We start from the raw sequence: 16,542 nt of genomic DNA on the forward strand, positions 1-16,542 counted from the left end.
ATTTTCTCCGCCAGAATGGTAAAGCCAGTGACTGAGGGCAGATATTAATAGCCAGGAGAGGGTCCATGGTTATTGGCCCCCCCTGTGGCTAAAAACATCTGCCCCCAGCCACCCCAGAAAAGGCACATCTGGAAGATGCGCCTATTCTGGCACTTGGCCACTCTCTTCCCACTCCCTGTAGCGGTGGGATATGGGGTAATGAAGGGTTAATGCCACCTTGCTATTGGAAGGTGACATTAAGCCAGATTAATAATGGAGAGGCATCAATTATGACACCTATCCATTATTAATCCAATTGTTGGAAAGGGTTAAAAAAACACACACACACATGATTTAAAAGTAGTTTAATGAAATAAACACAGCGGTTGTTGTAATAATTTATTGTTCTCTCAATCCATCAGGAACACCCTCGCTTGGAAAAATAATAAACGCACAAGATACATACCTTCTGGTGAACCGTCTCGTCCCACTAAATAATCCATCTGAAGGGGTTAACTAATATTACAGGCAGGAGCCCTGCTAAATGCAGCGGTGCTCGTGCTTGTAATAACCCGGCGAATGAATGAAATGTAGGTCATTGACCTACATTTCCTTCAGTCGCGGTGATGCGCCCCCTGGTGGATGTCCTCATATGACCTGGAGCGTGGGAAAAAGTTCCCAGGCTGCAGTTCATGAGAACATCCACCAGAGGGCGCCTCACCGCGACTCAATGTAAGTACAGATCCTGCTTTCCTTTCAGCACCCGGGGATTACAGGCACGAGCGAGTGGTTTATCGCAGCTCGTGCCTGTAATATTAGTTAACCCCTTCAGATGGATTACTTCGTGGGACGAGACGGTTCACCAGAAGGTATGTATCTTGTGCGTTTATTATTTTTCCAAGCGAGGGTTTCCTGATGGATTGAGAGAACAATAAATTATTACAACAACCACTGTGTTTATTTCATTAAACTACTTTTAAATCATGTGTGTGTGTGTTTTTTAACCCTTTCCAACAATTGGATTAATAATGGATAGGTGTCATAATTGACGCCTCTCCATTATTAATCTGGCTTAATGTCACCTTCCAATAGCAAGGTGGCATTAACCCTTCATTACCCCATATCCCACCGCTACAGGGAGTGGGAAGAGAGTGGCCAAGTGCCAGAATAGGCGCATCTTCCAGATGTGCCTTTTCTGGGGTGGCTGGGGGCAGATGTTTTTAGCCACGGGGGGGCCCAATAACCATGGACCCTCTCCTGGCTATTAATATCTGCCCTCAGTCACTGGCTTTACCATTCTGGCGGAGAAAATTGCGCGGGAGCCCACGCCAATTTTTTCCGCCATGTAACCCTTTATTTCAGCAGCTACAGCGCTGAAATTTTGCACATACACACTACTAACATTAGTAGTGTGGAATATGCAAAAAAAAAGGGGATATAAGATGATTTACTGTATGTAAACCATGTCTCATATCCTGTCGGGTTTGTGCAGGAGAAATGAAAAGCCGGCAATTGAATTACCGACTTTTCACTAACACCGCTGCGTATTTCTCGCAAGTCACACTGCAGGTCCGTGTGGAATCCGTATTTTTCTCGCCCCCATAGACTTTCATTAGCGATTTTTTTGTGCAATACGCTGACAAAAGCAGCATGCTGCGATTTTGTACGGCCGTAGAAAGCCGTATAATACTGAACCGTAATATACGGCTAATAGGAGCAGCCCCATTGAGAATAATTGTGCCGTTTATTTTGCGAGTTTTACGGACGTAATTTCTGCGCTCTTACGTCTGTAAAACTCGCTAGTGTGAGGCCGGCCTAAGGGAGTGGCACCTATTTCTAAAATAAGCTGACATATTTTTTCTTTAAATCATAGATAACCCCTTTAATTGGGCATTAGAAAGTAACCAGAACTTATTGGTTACCAATAGTGTTGAGCATTCCGATACCGCAAGTATCGGGTATCGGCCGATACTTGCGGTATCGGAATTCCGATACCGAGTTTCGATACTTTTGTGGTATCGGAAATCGGAATCGGAAGTTCCCAGTGTATGGTTCCCAGGGTCTGGAGGAGAGGAGACTCTCCTTCAGGCCCTGGGATCCATATTAATGTAAAAAATAAAGAATTAAAATAAAAAATATGGATATACTCATCCCTCCGGTGGCCCCTGGACCTTACCGATTGTAACCGGCAGCCTCCGTTCCTAAGAATGAGGAGTTTAGGACCCTCGATGACGTCACGGCTTGTGATTGGTCGCGTGAGAGGTCACATGAGCGGCACACGACCAATCACAAGCCGCGACGTCATCAAGGGTCCTAAACTGCTCATTCTTAGGAACGGAGGCTGCCGGTTACAATCGGTAAGGTCCAAGGGCCACCGGCTGGGTGAGTATATCCATATTTTTTATTTTAATTATTTTTTACATGAATATGGATCCCAGGACCTGAAGGAGAGTTTCCTCTCCTTCAGACCCTGGGAACCATCCAGGATACCTTCCGATACTTGAGTCCCATTGACTTGTATTGGTATCGGGTATCGGTATCGGCGATATCCGATATTTTTCGGGTATCGGCCGATACTATCCGATACTGATACTTTCAAGTATCGAAAAGTATCGCTCAGCACTAGTTACCAAATGTCAGAATATCTCCCTTTGTCCATAGCAATCCATAGAACTATAAGCATCCAAGAAGGATTTTTTTTGTACACCGATGATGCTCAAAGTAGCATCAAACGTGCCAATCTACAAATAAAGTCATTAGTATAGGACTTACCTTCACCAGGAACCAGGATGAAGATTAGTAAGACTGGGACCAATGAACTCACAAACATTTTCATGTCTTCTTCCTGTTGACAATCCACAAGGTTTCATAATTAGTGCTCATGTTGTAAAGATATGCAGCTTATTTGGCCAGGACACTGTCATCAACATTTCTAGTGTAAAAGTATGGTCACACCAGTGTCCATTACCCTACTCGACCCTTCTAGGAGGTTCCTAAAATATAATTTACCAAAGGTAAGACAATTAACAGGAGCAAGGTCAATTAAAAGTCTATGATTCTACTCCTTTTTATTAATACATCTGTAAGACAACTTGCGCCAGCAGAATCCCTTCTCTGCTGTTCTGTCTGTAATAGGAAAATTTGACTATTGGCTAAGTCTTACCTCTGGGCTTTTCCATAATTTTATCTCTTGAATTCAGATATTAATATAAAAATATTTAGAATTGAGAGTCCTCAGTGGTTGATACCTTTTAATGGCTAACTGAAAAGATGGTAACAAATTGCAAGCTTTCGAGACTACATACGTCTCATCTTTGCCTCTCACAAGATCTCCTTCTCTACTCCCCTCTTATCTCCTCTTCCCACAATCGTATACAAGATTTCTCTCGCGTATCACCCCTACTCTGGAACCCTCTACCACAACACATCAGACTCTCGCCTACCATCAAAATCTTCAAAAAGAATCTGAAGACTCACCTCTTCCGACAAGCCTACAACCTGCAGTAACCACCAATCAACCAAACCGCTGCATGACCAGCTCTACCCTCACCTACTGTATTCTCACCCATCCCTTGTAGATTGTGAGCTTTCGCGGGCAGGGTCCTCTCTCCCCCTGTACCAGTCGTGACCTGTATTGTTTAACATTATTGTACTTGTTTTTATTATGTATACCCCTCCTCACATGTAAAGCGCCATGGAATAAATGGCGCTATAACAATAAATAATAATAATAATCTTTGCCTGATGAAGAGACGTATGTAGTCTCGAAAGCTTGCAATTTGTTACCATCTTTTCAGTTAGCCATTAAAAGGTATCAACCACTGAGGACTCTCAATTCTAAATATTTTTCTATCTACTGGCTAACACGGTACCAAGATATATTTCTTTCCGATATTAATATAATGCTTCTCACCTCGTGTGGATAGGTGATAATTTATGATCCCTCAACAATCCAAAACAGACAGCTCTGAAATGCCCCATTATAATGACGCTGAGGACCACTTTGGAACGTTATTTCCAGAAGTCCCGAACACAACTTTGTTTTTTGACAAGCAGTTGGACGCCCACTGATCATCAAGTGACTTACCAAGTGGGGAATAACCCTTTGACTGCCACTCTTATTGGCTGTTGTAAAGTAGGTGCTAAGATCGAGCTGGAAATTATTCAAAGGGCCAATGATGTTGGTGGACTGAGTGGTCTCTATTCCTGAAATATTTTATTTGGTAGCACAAATACAAGGCTTATCGTAAAGAAAAATAAAATACAGACCATCTATATAAGTGCTTAGGCTATGTGCACACATAGTCTTTTTGCAGAGTTTTTAGAGCATAAACTGAGCAGTACCTTCAAGTTTTTGAATCATAGAATCCTAGAATATTAGAGTTGGAAGGGACCTCCACGGTCATCCCCCTGCTCAATGCAGGATTCACTAAACCATCTCAGACAGTATCTGCTTCCAAACCTTCTAAAAAAAACTCTGTGTACAAACCTTTCCATTATTTGGGTATGTGCACACGTTCAGGTTTTTTCGCATTTTTTTTCGATATTAAAAACATACATTATGCATCCTATCATTTAGAATGCATTCTGCATGTTTTGTGCACATGGTGTGTTTTTTTCCACGAAAAAAACTCATTGCGGTAAAAAAAAGCAGCATATTCATTAATTTTGCGGATTTTCCGCGTTTTTCCCGCAATTCTATGCATTTGGAAAACATTGCACAAAAACGCATGAAAAAACGCGAAAAAAACGCATGCAGATTTCTAGCAGAAATGTCCGGTTTTTGTCAGGAAAATTTCTGCTAGAAATCCTGACGTGTGCACATAGCCTCTGTCAAACAACTGACATTCGTTGTGGGGGGCGGAATTGGAAGCCGCAGGGGGAGGACTATGTATATCTTTGTACAGGATACTGCCTTTCTGGTGGAACTGTTAGGACAGTTGTAAAATATGAGAATATGTTACGCTCGCACATTTTATCAGAGATAAAAAGAAAAATGTTCACTTTTGCAATCTGAATTTTCTTTTCCTTAAAATCATTTTAAGATTTTTTTTTCAGTTTTGTTAATTTCCTTCCACTTTCTGAGAAAAACGTGAATCCTATTGGAAAGGGAACTAGTTAGGAGAACCGAATGCTGGAGATAATCCTTAGTCTGTCGTGTTGAGTTTTGCACTTACAAGTGATTCTCTTGGACTTCTTTATTGTTTTTGTGATATCAGTGCTTGTGATTCACCCTTATGTCTCAGATATAAAATAATGAAAGCAGACCTCAAACATATGACTGGCCGTGTCCAGACCTCCTCTATTAGTAACCATAAAAATTAAACTGCACATGACAAAATGAAAAAAAAATTGCATATATTAGGTAAATGATTTTTTTTTAAAAGCTGACATTGCAATTGCTTTTTTATTGACCCAGGTGCCGGAGCCTGGAGTGGGCTTACTAATTAACAAATTATGCTGTTCAAATAATCAGCGTACGGTAATCATATGAGTTATTGACAAGTTGCCAAAAGGCAAATAAACCCTAACTAAAGACCATAAAATGTAACTTTTATTAAAACTATTAAAGGATTAAAACTTTTAAAATCTGCATAGTCAGTATATGTCTGTGAACATAGGTATACTGCTTATTCTATTAGAGTCATAATGACTGACTGATTGCTCTTTCCGCTTAATGAATTATGTACTGGAGTATGAAAAGCAAAATCTAGTAAAAATAAATATACAGTTAGAGAAGGAAGTACATGAGATATGTCAATTGTCAACACACCCTGATTTTGCCAAATTGGAATTAAACTTACAAAGACATCTAGAAAATTTCAAAAGGGAAATTAAGGAACTTGAACATAACAAATATATAAAGGATCTGGGGGACTTTGAAACAGGACAGGTCTACACCCAAATGTATGGGGGACCAAGATATAACAATTCTAGAGGACCAAAATACAATAATCCCAGGTCTACTGATATCTCCGAGACTGATTTTTCCCAAGCTGATAGTTCCACCGGTGGAACATCTACAGTATTTCTCCGTGGGGTACTAAGAGGAAGAGTGACTCTAGGACAAATTATAAACAAAGGAAGAAATCTTTTTCTAAATCATGGATGAATTTACTGGTGGAAAATCCACATCCAAAAATAAAAGCATTTTCATCAATAGATGGGTCTTCCTCCTCTTTATGCTCCTCTCTTGTGGGGTCCAGAATGGATCCGATGCAACATTGTTACAGATAGGAAATCTTGTGGGTATGGGTCAACCAACAGTACTACCTAAAGAGGGAAGGTAGATTCAGCTTACCACGCCGTATAATGCAAAGTCTCGGTTGAAAGTTCTCTCTGGAGGGTGCTTGTCCTGACCGTGATTGCAGCCAAATGGAAGCAAGGAAGGGAGGGAGGAGCGAGCTCAGCACCGCCGTCCAGGTAATCATAAGAGTAGTTTTATTCAGTTCTTAAAACATAGTACCTCTCAGCAGGATTGTGCAAAGTAACCTACAGACAGTGTCAGATCGGCGCCGTTATACTGATTGAAATGATACCTCGGTTAATGAAATCCATCTTGTGGTTGTTGTTTAATCTTTATTTTCAACTTTGAGTTAATGATATGCTTGTGCTCTAGGGCGGCCTGTGGGGGGGTCTTCATGTGATGCTCTGATTAGGTATTCATCAGTATGGCTTCTGACAGGTCACTGATCCCTCAGTGACCTGCCCCCTAGTTTACATAATGAATATTATATATATATATACAGTACAGACCAAAAGTTTGGACACACCTTCTCATTTAACCCATTTACCCCCCAAGGGTGGTTTGCACGTTAATGACCAGACCAATTTCCATCATCATCAGTGTCTGTAATCATGGGCATGTACACAGTCCCAACGGCAGGAATCAGGTTAAATGGCTCCCTCATGGAATCGTTCCAAATATTTAATGGAACGAGACAGTGCTGTCCCTTGTCCCCGCTACTCTTTGTTTTATCCCTTGAACCCCTTCTACAGGCTATACAACAAAATTTAGAAATCAAAGGTCTGCAAATACAAGGCACACATTACAAAACAGCAGCGTTTGCAGATGACATCTTGTTAGTAATAACCAAACCCTTAAGCAGTATACCCGCGATATTAAAAGTTCTGGAAAGATACAGCAAATTAGCCAATTATAAAATCAACTAAACCAAATCTGAGATACTAAATTTAGGCCTACCTAAGGATATAGTGGGGAAGCTCAAGACCACCTTCCCCTTTCCCTGGCAACCTAAAAGTTTGACCTATCTGGGTATCCAGATAAGTGCTTCCCATAAAGACCTCTTTGAGCTTAATTTTAAAAAGTTATTTCAGACAGTGTCCGCTAGCCTTTGTACCTGGAAGGATACCTTTCTATCCTGGATAGGTAGGAAGAACATATTAAAGAGCCTTATACTTCCAAAATTTCTCTATGTTTTCAATATGCTCCCAATACAAATACCCACCTCCTTCCTAACTAAAGTCCATTCCCTTTTCTTTAAATATATATGGCAAAAATGCAAACCACGTATCAACTCTAAATCCCTTACCTTGCCAAAAGACATGGGTGGAATGGGTGCCCCGGATATAGTTAAATACTATCAAGCTGCCCATTTAGCTAGAACAATATACTGGATTAGAAACTCAGAAAATAAGCAATGTCCCCTCACCCTCTACGCACTATTATGTTAGGACATAATAAATTACAGAACCTAACCGAATACAAATGCAGCGCCCCAGAGTCCTGGTCGTTGCAGTACTGATGGTCCGCCGCTAAGGAGGGCTATGGTACGTCTGATGGCACTGAAGGAGTTCACCTGACCAGGTATCACAGACACCAATACACTTCACAGTCTGGCCTCCAGGGGGAGCTAAGGGTGCTATGTATTAGGCCACTCCTCACAATCTGGTAAAACTGGGGGTTGGATAGGAAGTTAGGAAGACGCTGACTGGGAATCGAACAGGCAACACCCTGTGGCAGAGGGTGTTGCGGGGAGAGACTCAGGGGGGTCCCTGTCAGGGGTGGGATCCTGACAGAGGCCTAGCGAACAGAGAGAACGTTACGGGACCGCGCCTGCACCTGATCACGGCGGTGCCCTAAGAAAGGACAAGAAGTGAGGTATATTGTGCTGAGTGAGAAACGAGATCAACGCAACAAGGAGAAATACCAGTAGGAGTCGTGCTGTAAGACGAGGCAACATTCTACTGAGGCGCGTAGCCGGTGGCCGGAACGCCGAGGAAGTACTAGGCTCCAAGCAATACTTCAAACCTACGGCAGGACAGTCAGCTATAGGCGGGCTGTCTCACACAAATCACCTACGAAGAAACAGGGGGCAACAACAGGAGAAGGGCGACACTAGGGTCCAGGAAGAGCTCCGAGCCTACCCGTCATACGGGTGCTTCCTAGCCATATCATCTGGGGGACGAAGAAGAACATCAGAATCGAGTTGTGAGGGAACACGAGAAACAGACACAACAGTTGTGGGGACTATCCCGTAAGCACAGCAGGGGAGGACCACAACACACAAGCGCTAGAAGGTAGGCACAGATTTCCACCTGCAAAGGGAACTCTGGAGGTGCCATCGGACCGGCCGGACTTGCGCAGCCTGGTTAACCGTATTCCGGACTGAGGATCCTGAAGCCTTCAGTAAAGAGGTAAAGAGACTGCAACCTGGTGTCCTCGTTATTTACTGTGACCAGCACTGCACCGCACTACCACCACCATCCACACCTTTCATTGGGCGCCCCTCAGCAGGGTCACGGACCGGGTCTAGCCACCGTGACAACCCCAGAGCAGAGACCCAGAGGCCCGGTACTGGGTACCCCTCGGCCCTGCGGCAGTGGGGGCGCTACAACTTGGCGTCACGAACAGGATCTACTTAAGCCTGAAGAATCAGGTCATGTGTGCCTTGGAACTGTGATTTATTGTGCTTGGACTGTGACTTAGTGCAAAGACTGTGCACTGCCATTTGCCGCCAAAACCCGCCGCCATTGCAGCGCCACAGAGAGCGCAGAGGAAGAAGAAGGGCGTGCCTTGGGAGGAGATTACCAAAGCGGCGCCAAAAGCAGTGACCGCCCCCTCCGACTTCTGCTGCGAGATGATGACCTGCCCAGAAGCAGAGGAGAACCACCCCCTGATTTGCAACGGCGGGAACGAGGCGAAGAGGGAGCTCGACCTTGGAGAAATGGCGGAGCCAAGTGTATGCGGTGCCGCCGAATGCCGGACAGCGACGATGAGCAGCAAGTGCCCGAGCGACGGCGAAGTATTCCCGGCTTGTCCTCACCCACCGGAGACGGACCCGAATCCACCGCAGCTGAAGGACTCGAACTCCTTGGAGCCGTCGGCGGAGGAGCCGAGCCTACCTATCCCAACCACGGAGCCATGGAGAGCGGAACCACATCAAGAGGCCACCGTGGAGGAACCGCGGTCCGGGTTGCGGCCGATTCCAGTGTCCTTGTCAGCGGAACGGATCGACATCGGTGGAATCACATCAGGCGCAGGTATGGAAGACGCACCTGCTCTCCTGACCGATCCTGCTCCCCTGACAGATCCCGCTCCCGCGACCGCTCCTCACCCCAACAATAACCGTTTCCTCTCGGCGGGGTTGGCGGTGCTCACCTCGGCGGGGTTGGCGGTGCTCACCCCCGACACGATGGGGAAGCTGATACCTCCACTACCGACCACGATGGGGGAACCCATAGATGTGAGCCCAGAAGGGGTGATCCTCCAGTGGGACACTCCCTGGACCGGGCCAGAAGGAGCGCGGGAAGAAGGCCTCACCCATGCTGTGCTCACTTGGGAACAATATAAACAAGGCCTAATCCTACATTGGAAAAACCGAAAAGACGCAGAACAAACTAATGCGCCAAAAGTACAACGCCCGAAGCCTGCGTGCGGCAGGAAAGACGTGGTAAAGCGGGGAACTGTGCTGGCCTTTCACCCAAAGCGGGGTTGGGGCTCCATACAGGAACCGGGACTACCGACTGACATCCTCGTTACCAGTTACGATGTGAAGTCTCCCTTCCGCAACCGATATTGTGACCCATTATTACAAAGGGGGGACCAGGTGACCTACACCCGCCACCGGAGTGCGCAAGGATGGTGCGCTCAGAACGTCCAACGATGTGGGCCTGAGAGGGTGTCACCTGTTGCCCCGACCATGACCGAGCCAGACTTGACAGATCTTGTTACTATCGCCACTGTACGCCTTGTTGCGGCTACCGAGCTTGCAGCCAGGGTTAGCCTTCGAATCCAGACACCGGGTGATCTGACTGCACCCGAGAGACCAACCATTGACACTGACACTACATCAGCCGCAGACCAGGGGCCGAAGCTTGAACGGTCGAGGTGTCCACTATCGGCTGATGTCTTGCAACTTACTATGAAGCCCTAAATGCTTTACAACATGTAAATAGTTAACTGTTTGTCCTCTTGCTGCTATGACCCGATCAGGGTAACTCTTAAAGGGATCCCTTTGTTTACCCGGGATCCCTTCTTCTGCTTTTGTTTTTGTTTCCTGTTTTATCATTGTTGAAAGAACTGCTGGATCATGAACACTGCATGATTACAAACTCCTTGTAAATAATTTGCACCTTCTTAAAGGTGCCCTCTACTGGTTTTATAAAAGAAAAGGACTCTTTGCGAAGAAACTGTTCCTGGAAGCAGTACCGGAGTCCTTGCTGTGTATGGACTTGCAGCTTGAGAGTTGCACTACCTCATAGAGACTTGGTTCCTTCTTAAAGGGAACGTTCATCGATAGCTCTTAAAGAATGATGATGCTTTAAAAGAAAGTACTGATAATGCTTACGTATAAAAAGTTATCTGTAGTGAGCTAGTTAATTGTGAGAAATGTTTAATGATGTTGCTAGCAGAGTGAGGACAGGAAGTGAACCCATATGGGGTTAATCGGTGAGTCCTCCTAGGAGCCATACAGAGATGGCTCGGTGATCCTGAACTGAGAGATGGATGATACGTTCTATACTGTGTATAGTAGCAGAAAGGCAGTAGGCCCGGGTGGAAAGGGGCGGTCCTGCAACAGAACGAGAGGCAGTAGGCCTGGGGCAGATAGACAGGCGGTCCTGCAGCTGTAAAGATGGAAAATGAAGGAAAAGTTGATTAGCCTTATAGTGTTTTATAAGAAGGTCTTTAGTGGATTCAGCGTGTATGTCCTTAAAGGCAACGTTAAATTATTGTTCAAAATTTTGCACCTAGTAGAATACCCGGTTGGGTAAGAAAAGTTATTTATAGTATGCTATTTAAAGTATCCAACCATGTTTGTAACGTTCAAGTGTCCTCACCTCCCATAAAGGGAAGCTCTGTTCAAATTTACTTATTGTTATTGCATTTCAAAATTGTATGTCTTTTTGCTGACATGTATTGTTGTTTTCTTCCCAGTCCAGGAGTACTGGATTTAACCGGGGGGAGTGCAGCGCCCCAGAGTCCTGGTCGTTGCAGTACTGATGCTCCGCCGCTAAGGGGGGCTATGGTACGTCTGATGGCACTGAAGGAGTTCACCTGACCAGGTATCACAGACACCAATACACTTCACAGTCTGGCCTCCAGGGGGAGCTAAGGGTGCTATGTATTAGGCCACTCCTCACAATCTGGTAAAACTGGGGGTTGGATAGGAAGTTAGGAAGAAGCTGACTGGGAATCGAACAGGCAACACCCTGTGGCAGACGGTATTGCGGGGAGAGACTCAGGGGGGTCCCTGTCAGGGGTGGGATCCTGACAGAGGCCTAGCGAACAGAGAGAACGTTACGGGACCGCGCCTGCACCTGATCGCGGCGGTGCCCTAAGAAAGGACAAGAAGCGAGGTATATTGTGCTGAGTGAGAAACGAGATCAACGCAACAAGGAGAAATACCAGTAGGAGTCGTGCTGTAAGACGAGGCAACATTCTACTGAGGCGCGTAGCCGGTGGCCGGAACGCCGAGGAAGTACTAGGCTCCAAGCAATACTTCAAACCTACGGCAGGACAGTCAGCTATAGGCGGGCTGTCTCACACAAATCACCTACAAAGACACAGGGGGCAACAACAGGAGAAGGGCGACACTAGGGTCCAGGAAGAGCTCCGAGCCTACCCGTCATACGGGTGCGTCCTAGCCATATCATCTGGGGGACGAAGAAGAACATCAGAATCGAGTTGTGAGGGAACACGAGAAACAGACACAACAGTTGTGGGGACTATCCCGTAAGCACAGAAGGGGAGGACCACAACACACAAGCGCTAGAAGGTAGGCACAGATTTCCACCTGCAAAGGGAACTCTGGAGGTGCCATCGGACCGGCCGGACTTGCGCAGCCTGGTTAACCGTATTCCGGACTGAGGATCCTGAAGCCTTTAGTAAAGAGGTAAAGAGACTGCAACCTGGTGTCCTCGTTATTTACTGTGACCAGCACTGCACCGCACTACCACCACCATCCACACCTTTCATTGGGCGCCCCTCAGCAGGGTCACGGACCGGGTCTAGCCACCGTGACAACCCCAGAGCAGAGACCCAGAGGCCCGGTACCGGGTACCCCTCGGCCCTGCGGCAGTGGGGGCGCTACACAAAAATGATCACACTCTAGCCATGATCAAAATTTGGAAGAAATTTGGTTCTGCCCTGGTTCCTGCTCTTTCACCTCTAACCAAAATCACTGATATATTAGACTCTCTTCCTCTCCAAGCCACCCATGTTCCGATAGAGCAACTGTTTGAAAATGGGACACTTCTCCCATTACAGGAATTACGCAAGATTCCTGGGTTGTTGGGCCTCACATTCCTCCAGCATGGAAAACTTTCCCACATTCTCTGCCAACGATCCCATTCAGTCGACCTGGACAGAGCTCTATCTCCCTATGAGATCTTATGCCCCAGATTGAAGCCCCTACTAAAATTCTCTCAACGATTTACCAACTCCTACTCAAAATAGATACACCTCTGAAGAGGGCATACTTAGCCCGTTGGGAAAAAGACATAGGCACAACTCTCTCTGAGAAGCAGATAAAACAAATATATAAAAACTCGCACAGTCCTTCAAACTGTGTACGTATCCAGGAAAAATCTTACAAAGTCATTACTAGATGGTATATCACACCAAAACAGATTCAAAGTTGGAACCATAGCTCAAACACTGATTGCTGGAGATGTGGAACTAGTGTAGGTGACTATAAACACATCTGGTGGTCTTGCCCACATTTAAGTCCATTCTGGAAAGAGGTGGCCTCGGTTATAAGTAAGTTGCTGGGGAAAGGTATCACTCTGAAGCCAGAAAATGTTTTCCTAAATCTGCCAATCTGGCCTAATGATGTTTGTGCCACTAAGCTAGCTCAATTCATTCTTGCAGCTGGGAAATTTTTGATTCCGATTAACTGGAACTCATCAACAACACCCACGAGCCAGCAACTGTACTCTAAAATCGATCAATTATTTCAGGTGGAGGCGTTAGCGGCAAAGGTTAACCACACCGTCAATGCATTCCTTAACGTTTGGGCACCATGGTCCCAATTTAGGTCTCAGTCAACCCATCTTGAGACAATCTCATCATAATCACGTCCCATCCCAAGGTGTCTTCTTAACCCCCCATCTCTCCTTCTCTCCTTACCCTCCCTTGCTACCACCTTATATCCTATAACTAGAGGTCTTTCTATATTTTCTTCTTCTCTTAATTTGAAGTTGTAAAATATGTTTGTAAACAAAAAGATTACTGTAAATTATAATAATACAGGATTCGGTGGAATAATACTTGACATACGATGATTTCTAGGCCTGTATTATATTTAGTTGACAATAACTTGTTACAGTTATTTCATGAAAAATTTGTATTACGCTGATTAATTCTTAATAAAAAGAACATTGAAAGAAGAAAGACAAGGCCAATTTTTACAATTCTGACCATTGTCCCTTTATGAGGTTATAACTCTGGAATGCTTCAACGGATCTAGGTGATTCTGACAAAGTTTTCTCGTGACATATTGTACTTCATGATAGTGGTAAAATTTCTTTGATATTACCTGCGTTTATTTGTGAAAAAAACAGAAATTTGGGAAAAATTTTGAAAATTTCGCAATTTTCCAACTTTGAATTTTTATGCCCTTAAATCACAGAGATATGTCTCTGTGATTTCCCACATGTCTACTTTACATCAGCACAATTTTGGAACCAAAATTGTTTTTTGTTAGGGAGTTATAAGGGTTAAAAGTTGACCAGCAATTTCTCATTTTTACAACACCATTTTTTTTAGGGACTACATCACATTTGAAGTCACTTTGAGGGGTCTATATGATAGAAAATACCCAAGCGTGACACCATTCTAAACACTGCACCCCTCAAGGTGCTCAAAACCACATTCAAGAAGTTTATTAATCCTTCAGGTGTTTCACAGGAATTTTTGGAATGTTTAAAAAAAAATAAACATTTAACTTTTTTTCACAAAAAATTTACTTCAGCTCCAATTTGTTTTATTTTACCAAGGGTAACAGGAGAAATTGGACCCCAAAAGTTGTTGTGCAATTTGTCCTGAGTACGCTGATACACCATATGTGGGGGTAAACCACTGTTTGGGCGCATGGCAGAGCTCGGAAGGGAAGGAGCGCCATTTGACTTTTCAATGCAAAATTGACTGGAATTGAGATGGGATGCCATGTTGCGTTTGGAGAGCCCTGATGTGCCTAAACAGTGGAAACCCCCAATTCTAACTGAAACCCTAATGCAAACACACCCCTAATCCCAACCACACCCCAAACCCCAACCACACCCCTAACCTCAACACACCCCTAACCCTAATCCCAACCATAACCACACCCCTAACCCTGACACACCCCTAACCCTAATCCCAACCGTAAATGTAATCCAAACCCTAACCCTAGCCCCAACCCTAGCCCTAGCTATAACCCTAGCCCTAAGCCTAACCCTAGCCCTAATCCACATGTGTTAATTCATAGTTTTGATGCCTTCAGTGTGAATGTACAATTTTCATAGTCATGAAAATACAGAAAAATCTTTAAATGAGAAGGTGTGTCCAAACTTTTGGTCTGTACTGTATATTTCTTGGAAAAAAAACCTTCTGCAGGCAGGCGCTGTCGGTGGAGCCTACGCTGCAGTATGATCGCATATGTAATGTGTATATAATCACCGTGTTTTGTGGATTATAAGACGCACCCCAAATTTTAATATTAATATCAATAATAATCTTTATTTTTAATAATCTTTATTTTTATATAGCGCTAACATATTCCGCAGCGCTTTACAGTTTGCACACATTATCATCGCTGTCCCCGATGGGGCTCACAATCTAAATTCCCTATCAGTATGTCTTTGAAATGTGGGAGGAAACCGGAGTACCTGGAGAAAACCCACGCAAACACGGAGAGAACATACAAACTCTTTGCAGATGTTGTCTTGGGTGGGATTAGAACCCAGGACTCCAGCGCTGCAAGGCTGCTGTGCTAACCACTACGCCACATTTTTTTAATTTTTTTTTTTTTTTCCCTAACAAAGGGGGTGATGAAGGGGGGTTTGATTTACTTTTTATAGCGGGATTTTTAGCAGATTTTTATGATTGGCAGCCGTCACACACTAATATTTTTTGCGTTACCTGTTATGATCCTACTGGCAAGGATCGCAGGTCGGACTAGCTAAGTAACTGAACAGACTACTAGCTCTGGGGAAGTGGTAACTAGATTGACCGCAACCTGATCCTATCCGCAAACAACTATAGGCAGCCGTGGAACGTTACCTAAAAATCCTAGACGTCTCGTCACGGCCTGAGAAACTGACTATTCCTGGAGGGAAAGTAAGTCCTAACTTGCCTCAGTGGAATACCCCAAAGATATAGAATAGCCCCCCACAAATATTAACGGTGAGTTAAGGGGAAAGCACAAACGCAGAGATGAAGTCAGATTTAGCAAATGAGGCCCGCTAATACTAGATAGCAGAAAATAGGAAGGAAACTGTGCGGTCAATAAAAAACCCTATTCAAAATATCCACACAGAGATTGCTCGAGCCCCCGCACCAACTAACGGTGCGGGGGAAGCAACTCCGTACCCCAGAGCTTACCAGCAAAAAGAAATCACATGTTAACAAGCTGGACTAGACTCATCATACACAGAAATCATATTGCAGGCAGATGAGCAAAAAATATTCAAACAGAACTTAGCTTATCCCGAAGAGGCAGAAAACGAGATAATCAGGAGTAATCAGAATAGCACTGAATACATTGACAGCCGGCAACAAGTGGAAGTGAAGCAGAGCTAAATAGGAGCCTCCCTGGTGAATAACGAGGCAGCTGATCCAGCAGACCCGCAGGATAATAAACCAAACCACCAGGGGGAGCCAAAAAACCAAAGTCACACAATACCATCTGTGACCACAAGAGGGAGCCTGAAAACGGAGTTCACAACAGTTACCACATTTTGAGAGCTATACGTTTTCCATATTTTGGTCCACAGAGTCATGTGAGGTCTTGTTTTTTGCGGGACGAGTTGACGTTTTCATTGGTAACATTTTTGGGCACGTGACACTATTTGATCGCTTTTTATTCCGATTTTTGTGAGGCAGAATGACCAAAAACCAGC

General features: G+C 44.6%; 2 protein-coding genes across 2 annotated transcripts in view; both read right to left on the bottom strand.

Moving 5' to 3' along the window:
- Positions 1 to 16,542, bottom strand: part of LOC143766102 (coilin-like) — a 946,917-nt gene that overhangs the window by 328,299 nt on the left and 602,076 nt on the right. The window lies entirely within an intron of this gene.
- LOC143766096 (uncharacterized) overlaps positions 1 to 16,542 on the bottom strand; it is a 43,138-nt gene that overhangs the window by 19,083 nt on the left and 7,513 nt on the right. The window contains exon 2 of the mRNA XM_077253486.1: positions 2,752 to 2,824. Within this exon, the coding sequence (XP_077109601.1) occupies positions 2,752 to 2,815 (64 nt within the window). The 5' untranslated portion in view covers positions 2,816 to 2,824. The remainder of the gene's footprint in view (positions 1 to 2,751; positions 2,825 to 16,542) is intronic.

This window comes from Ranitomeya variabilis, chromosome 4, assembly GCF_051348905.1.
Source record: "Ranitomeya variabilis isolate aRanVar5 chromosome 4, aRanVar5.hap1, whole genome shotgun sequence".
Lineage (NCBI taxonomy): Eukaryota > Metazoa > Chordata > Amphibia > Anura > Dendrobatidae > Ranitomeya > Ranitomeya variabilis.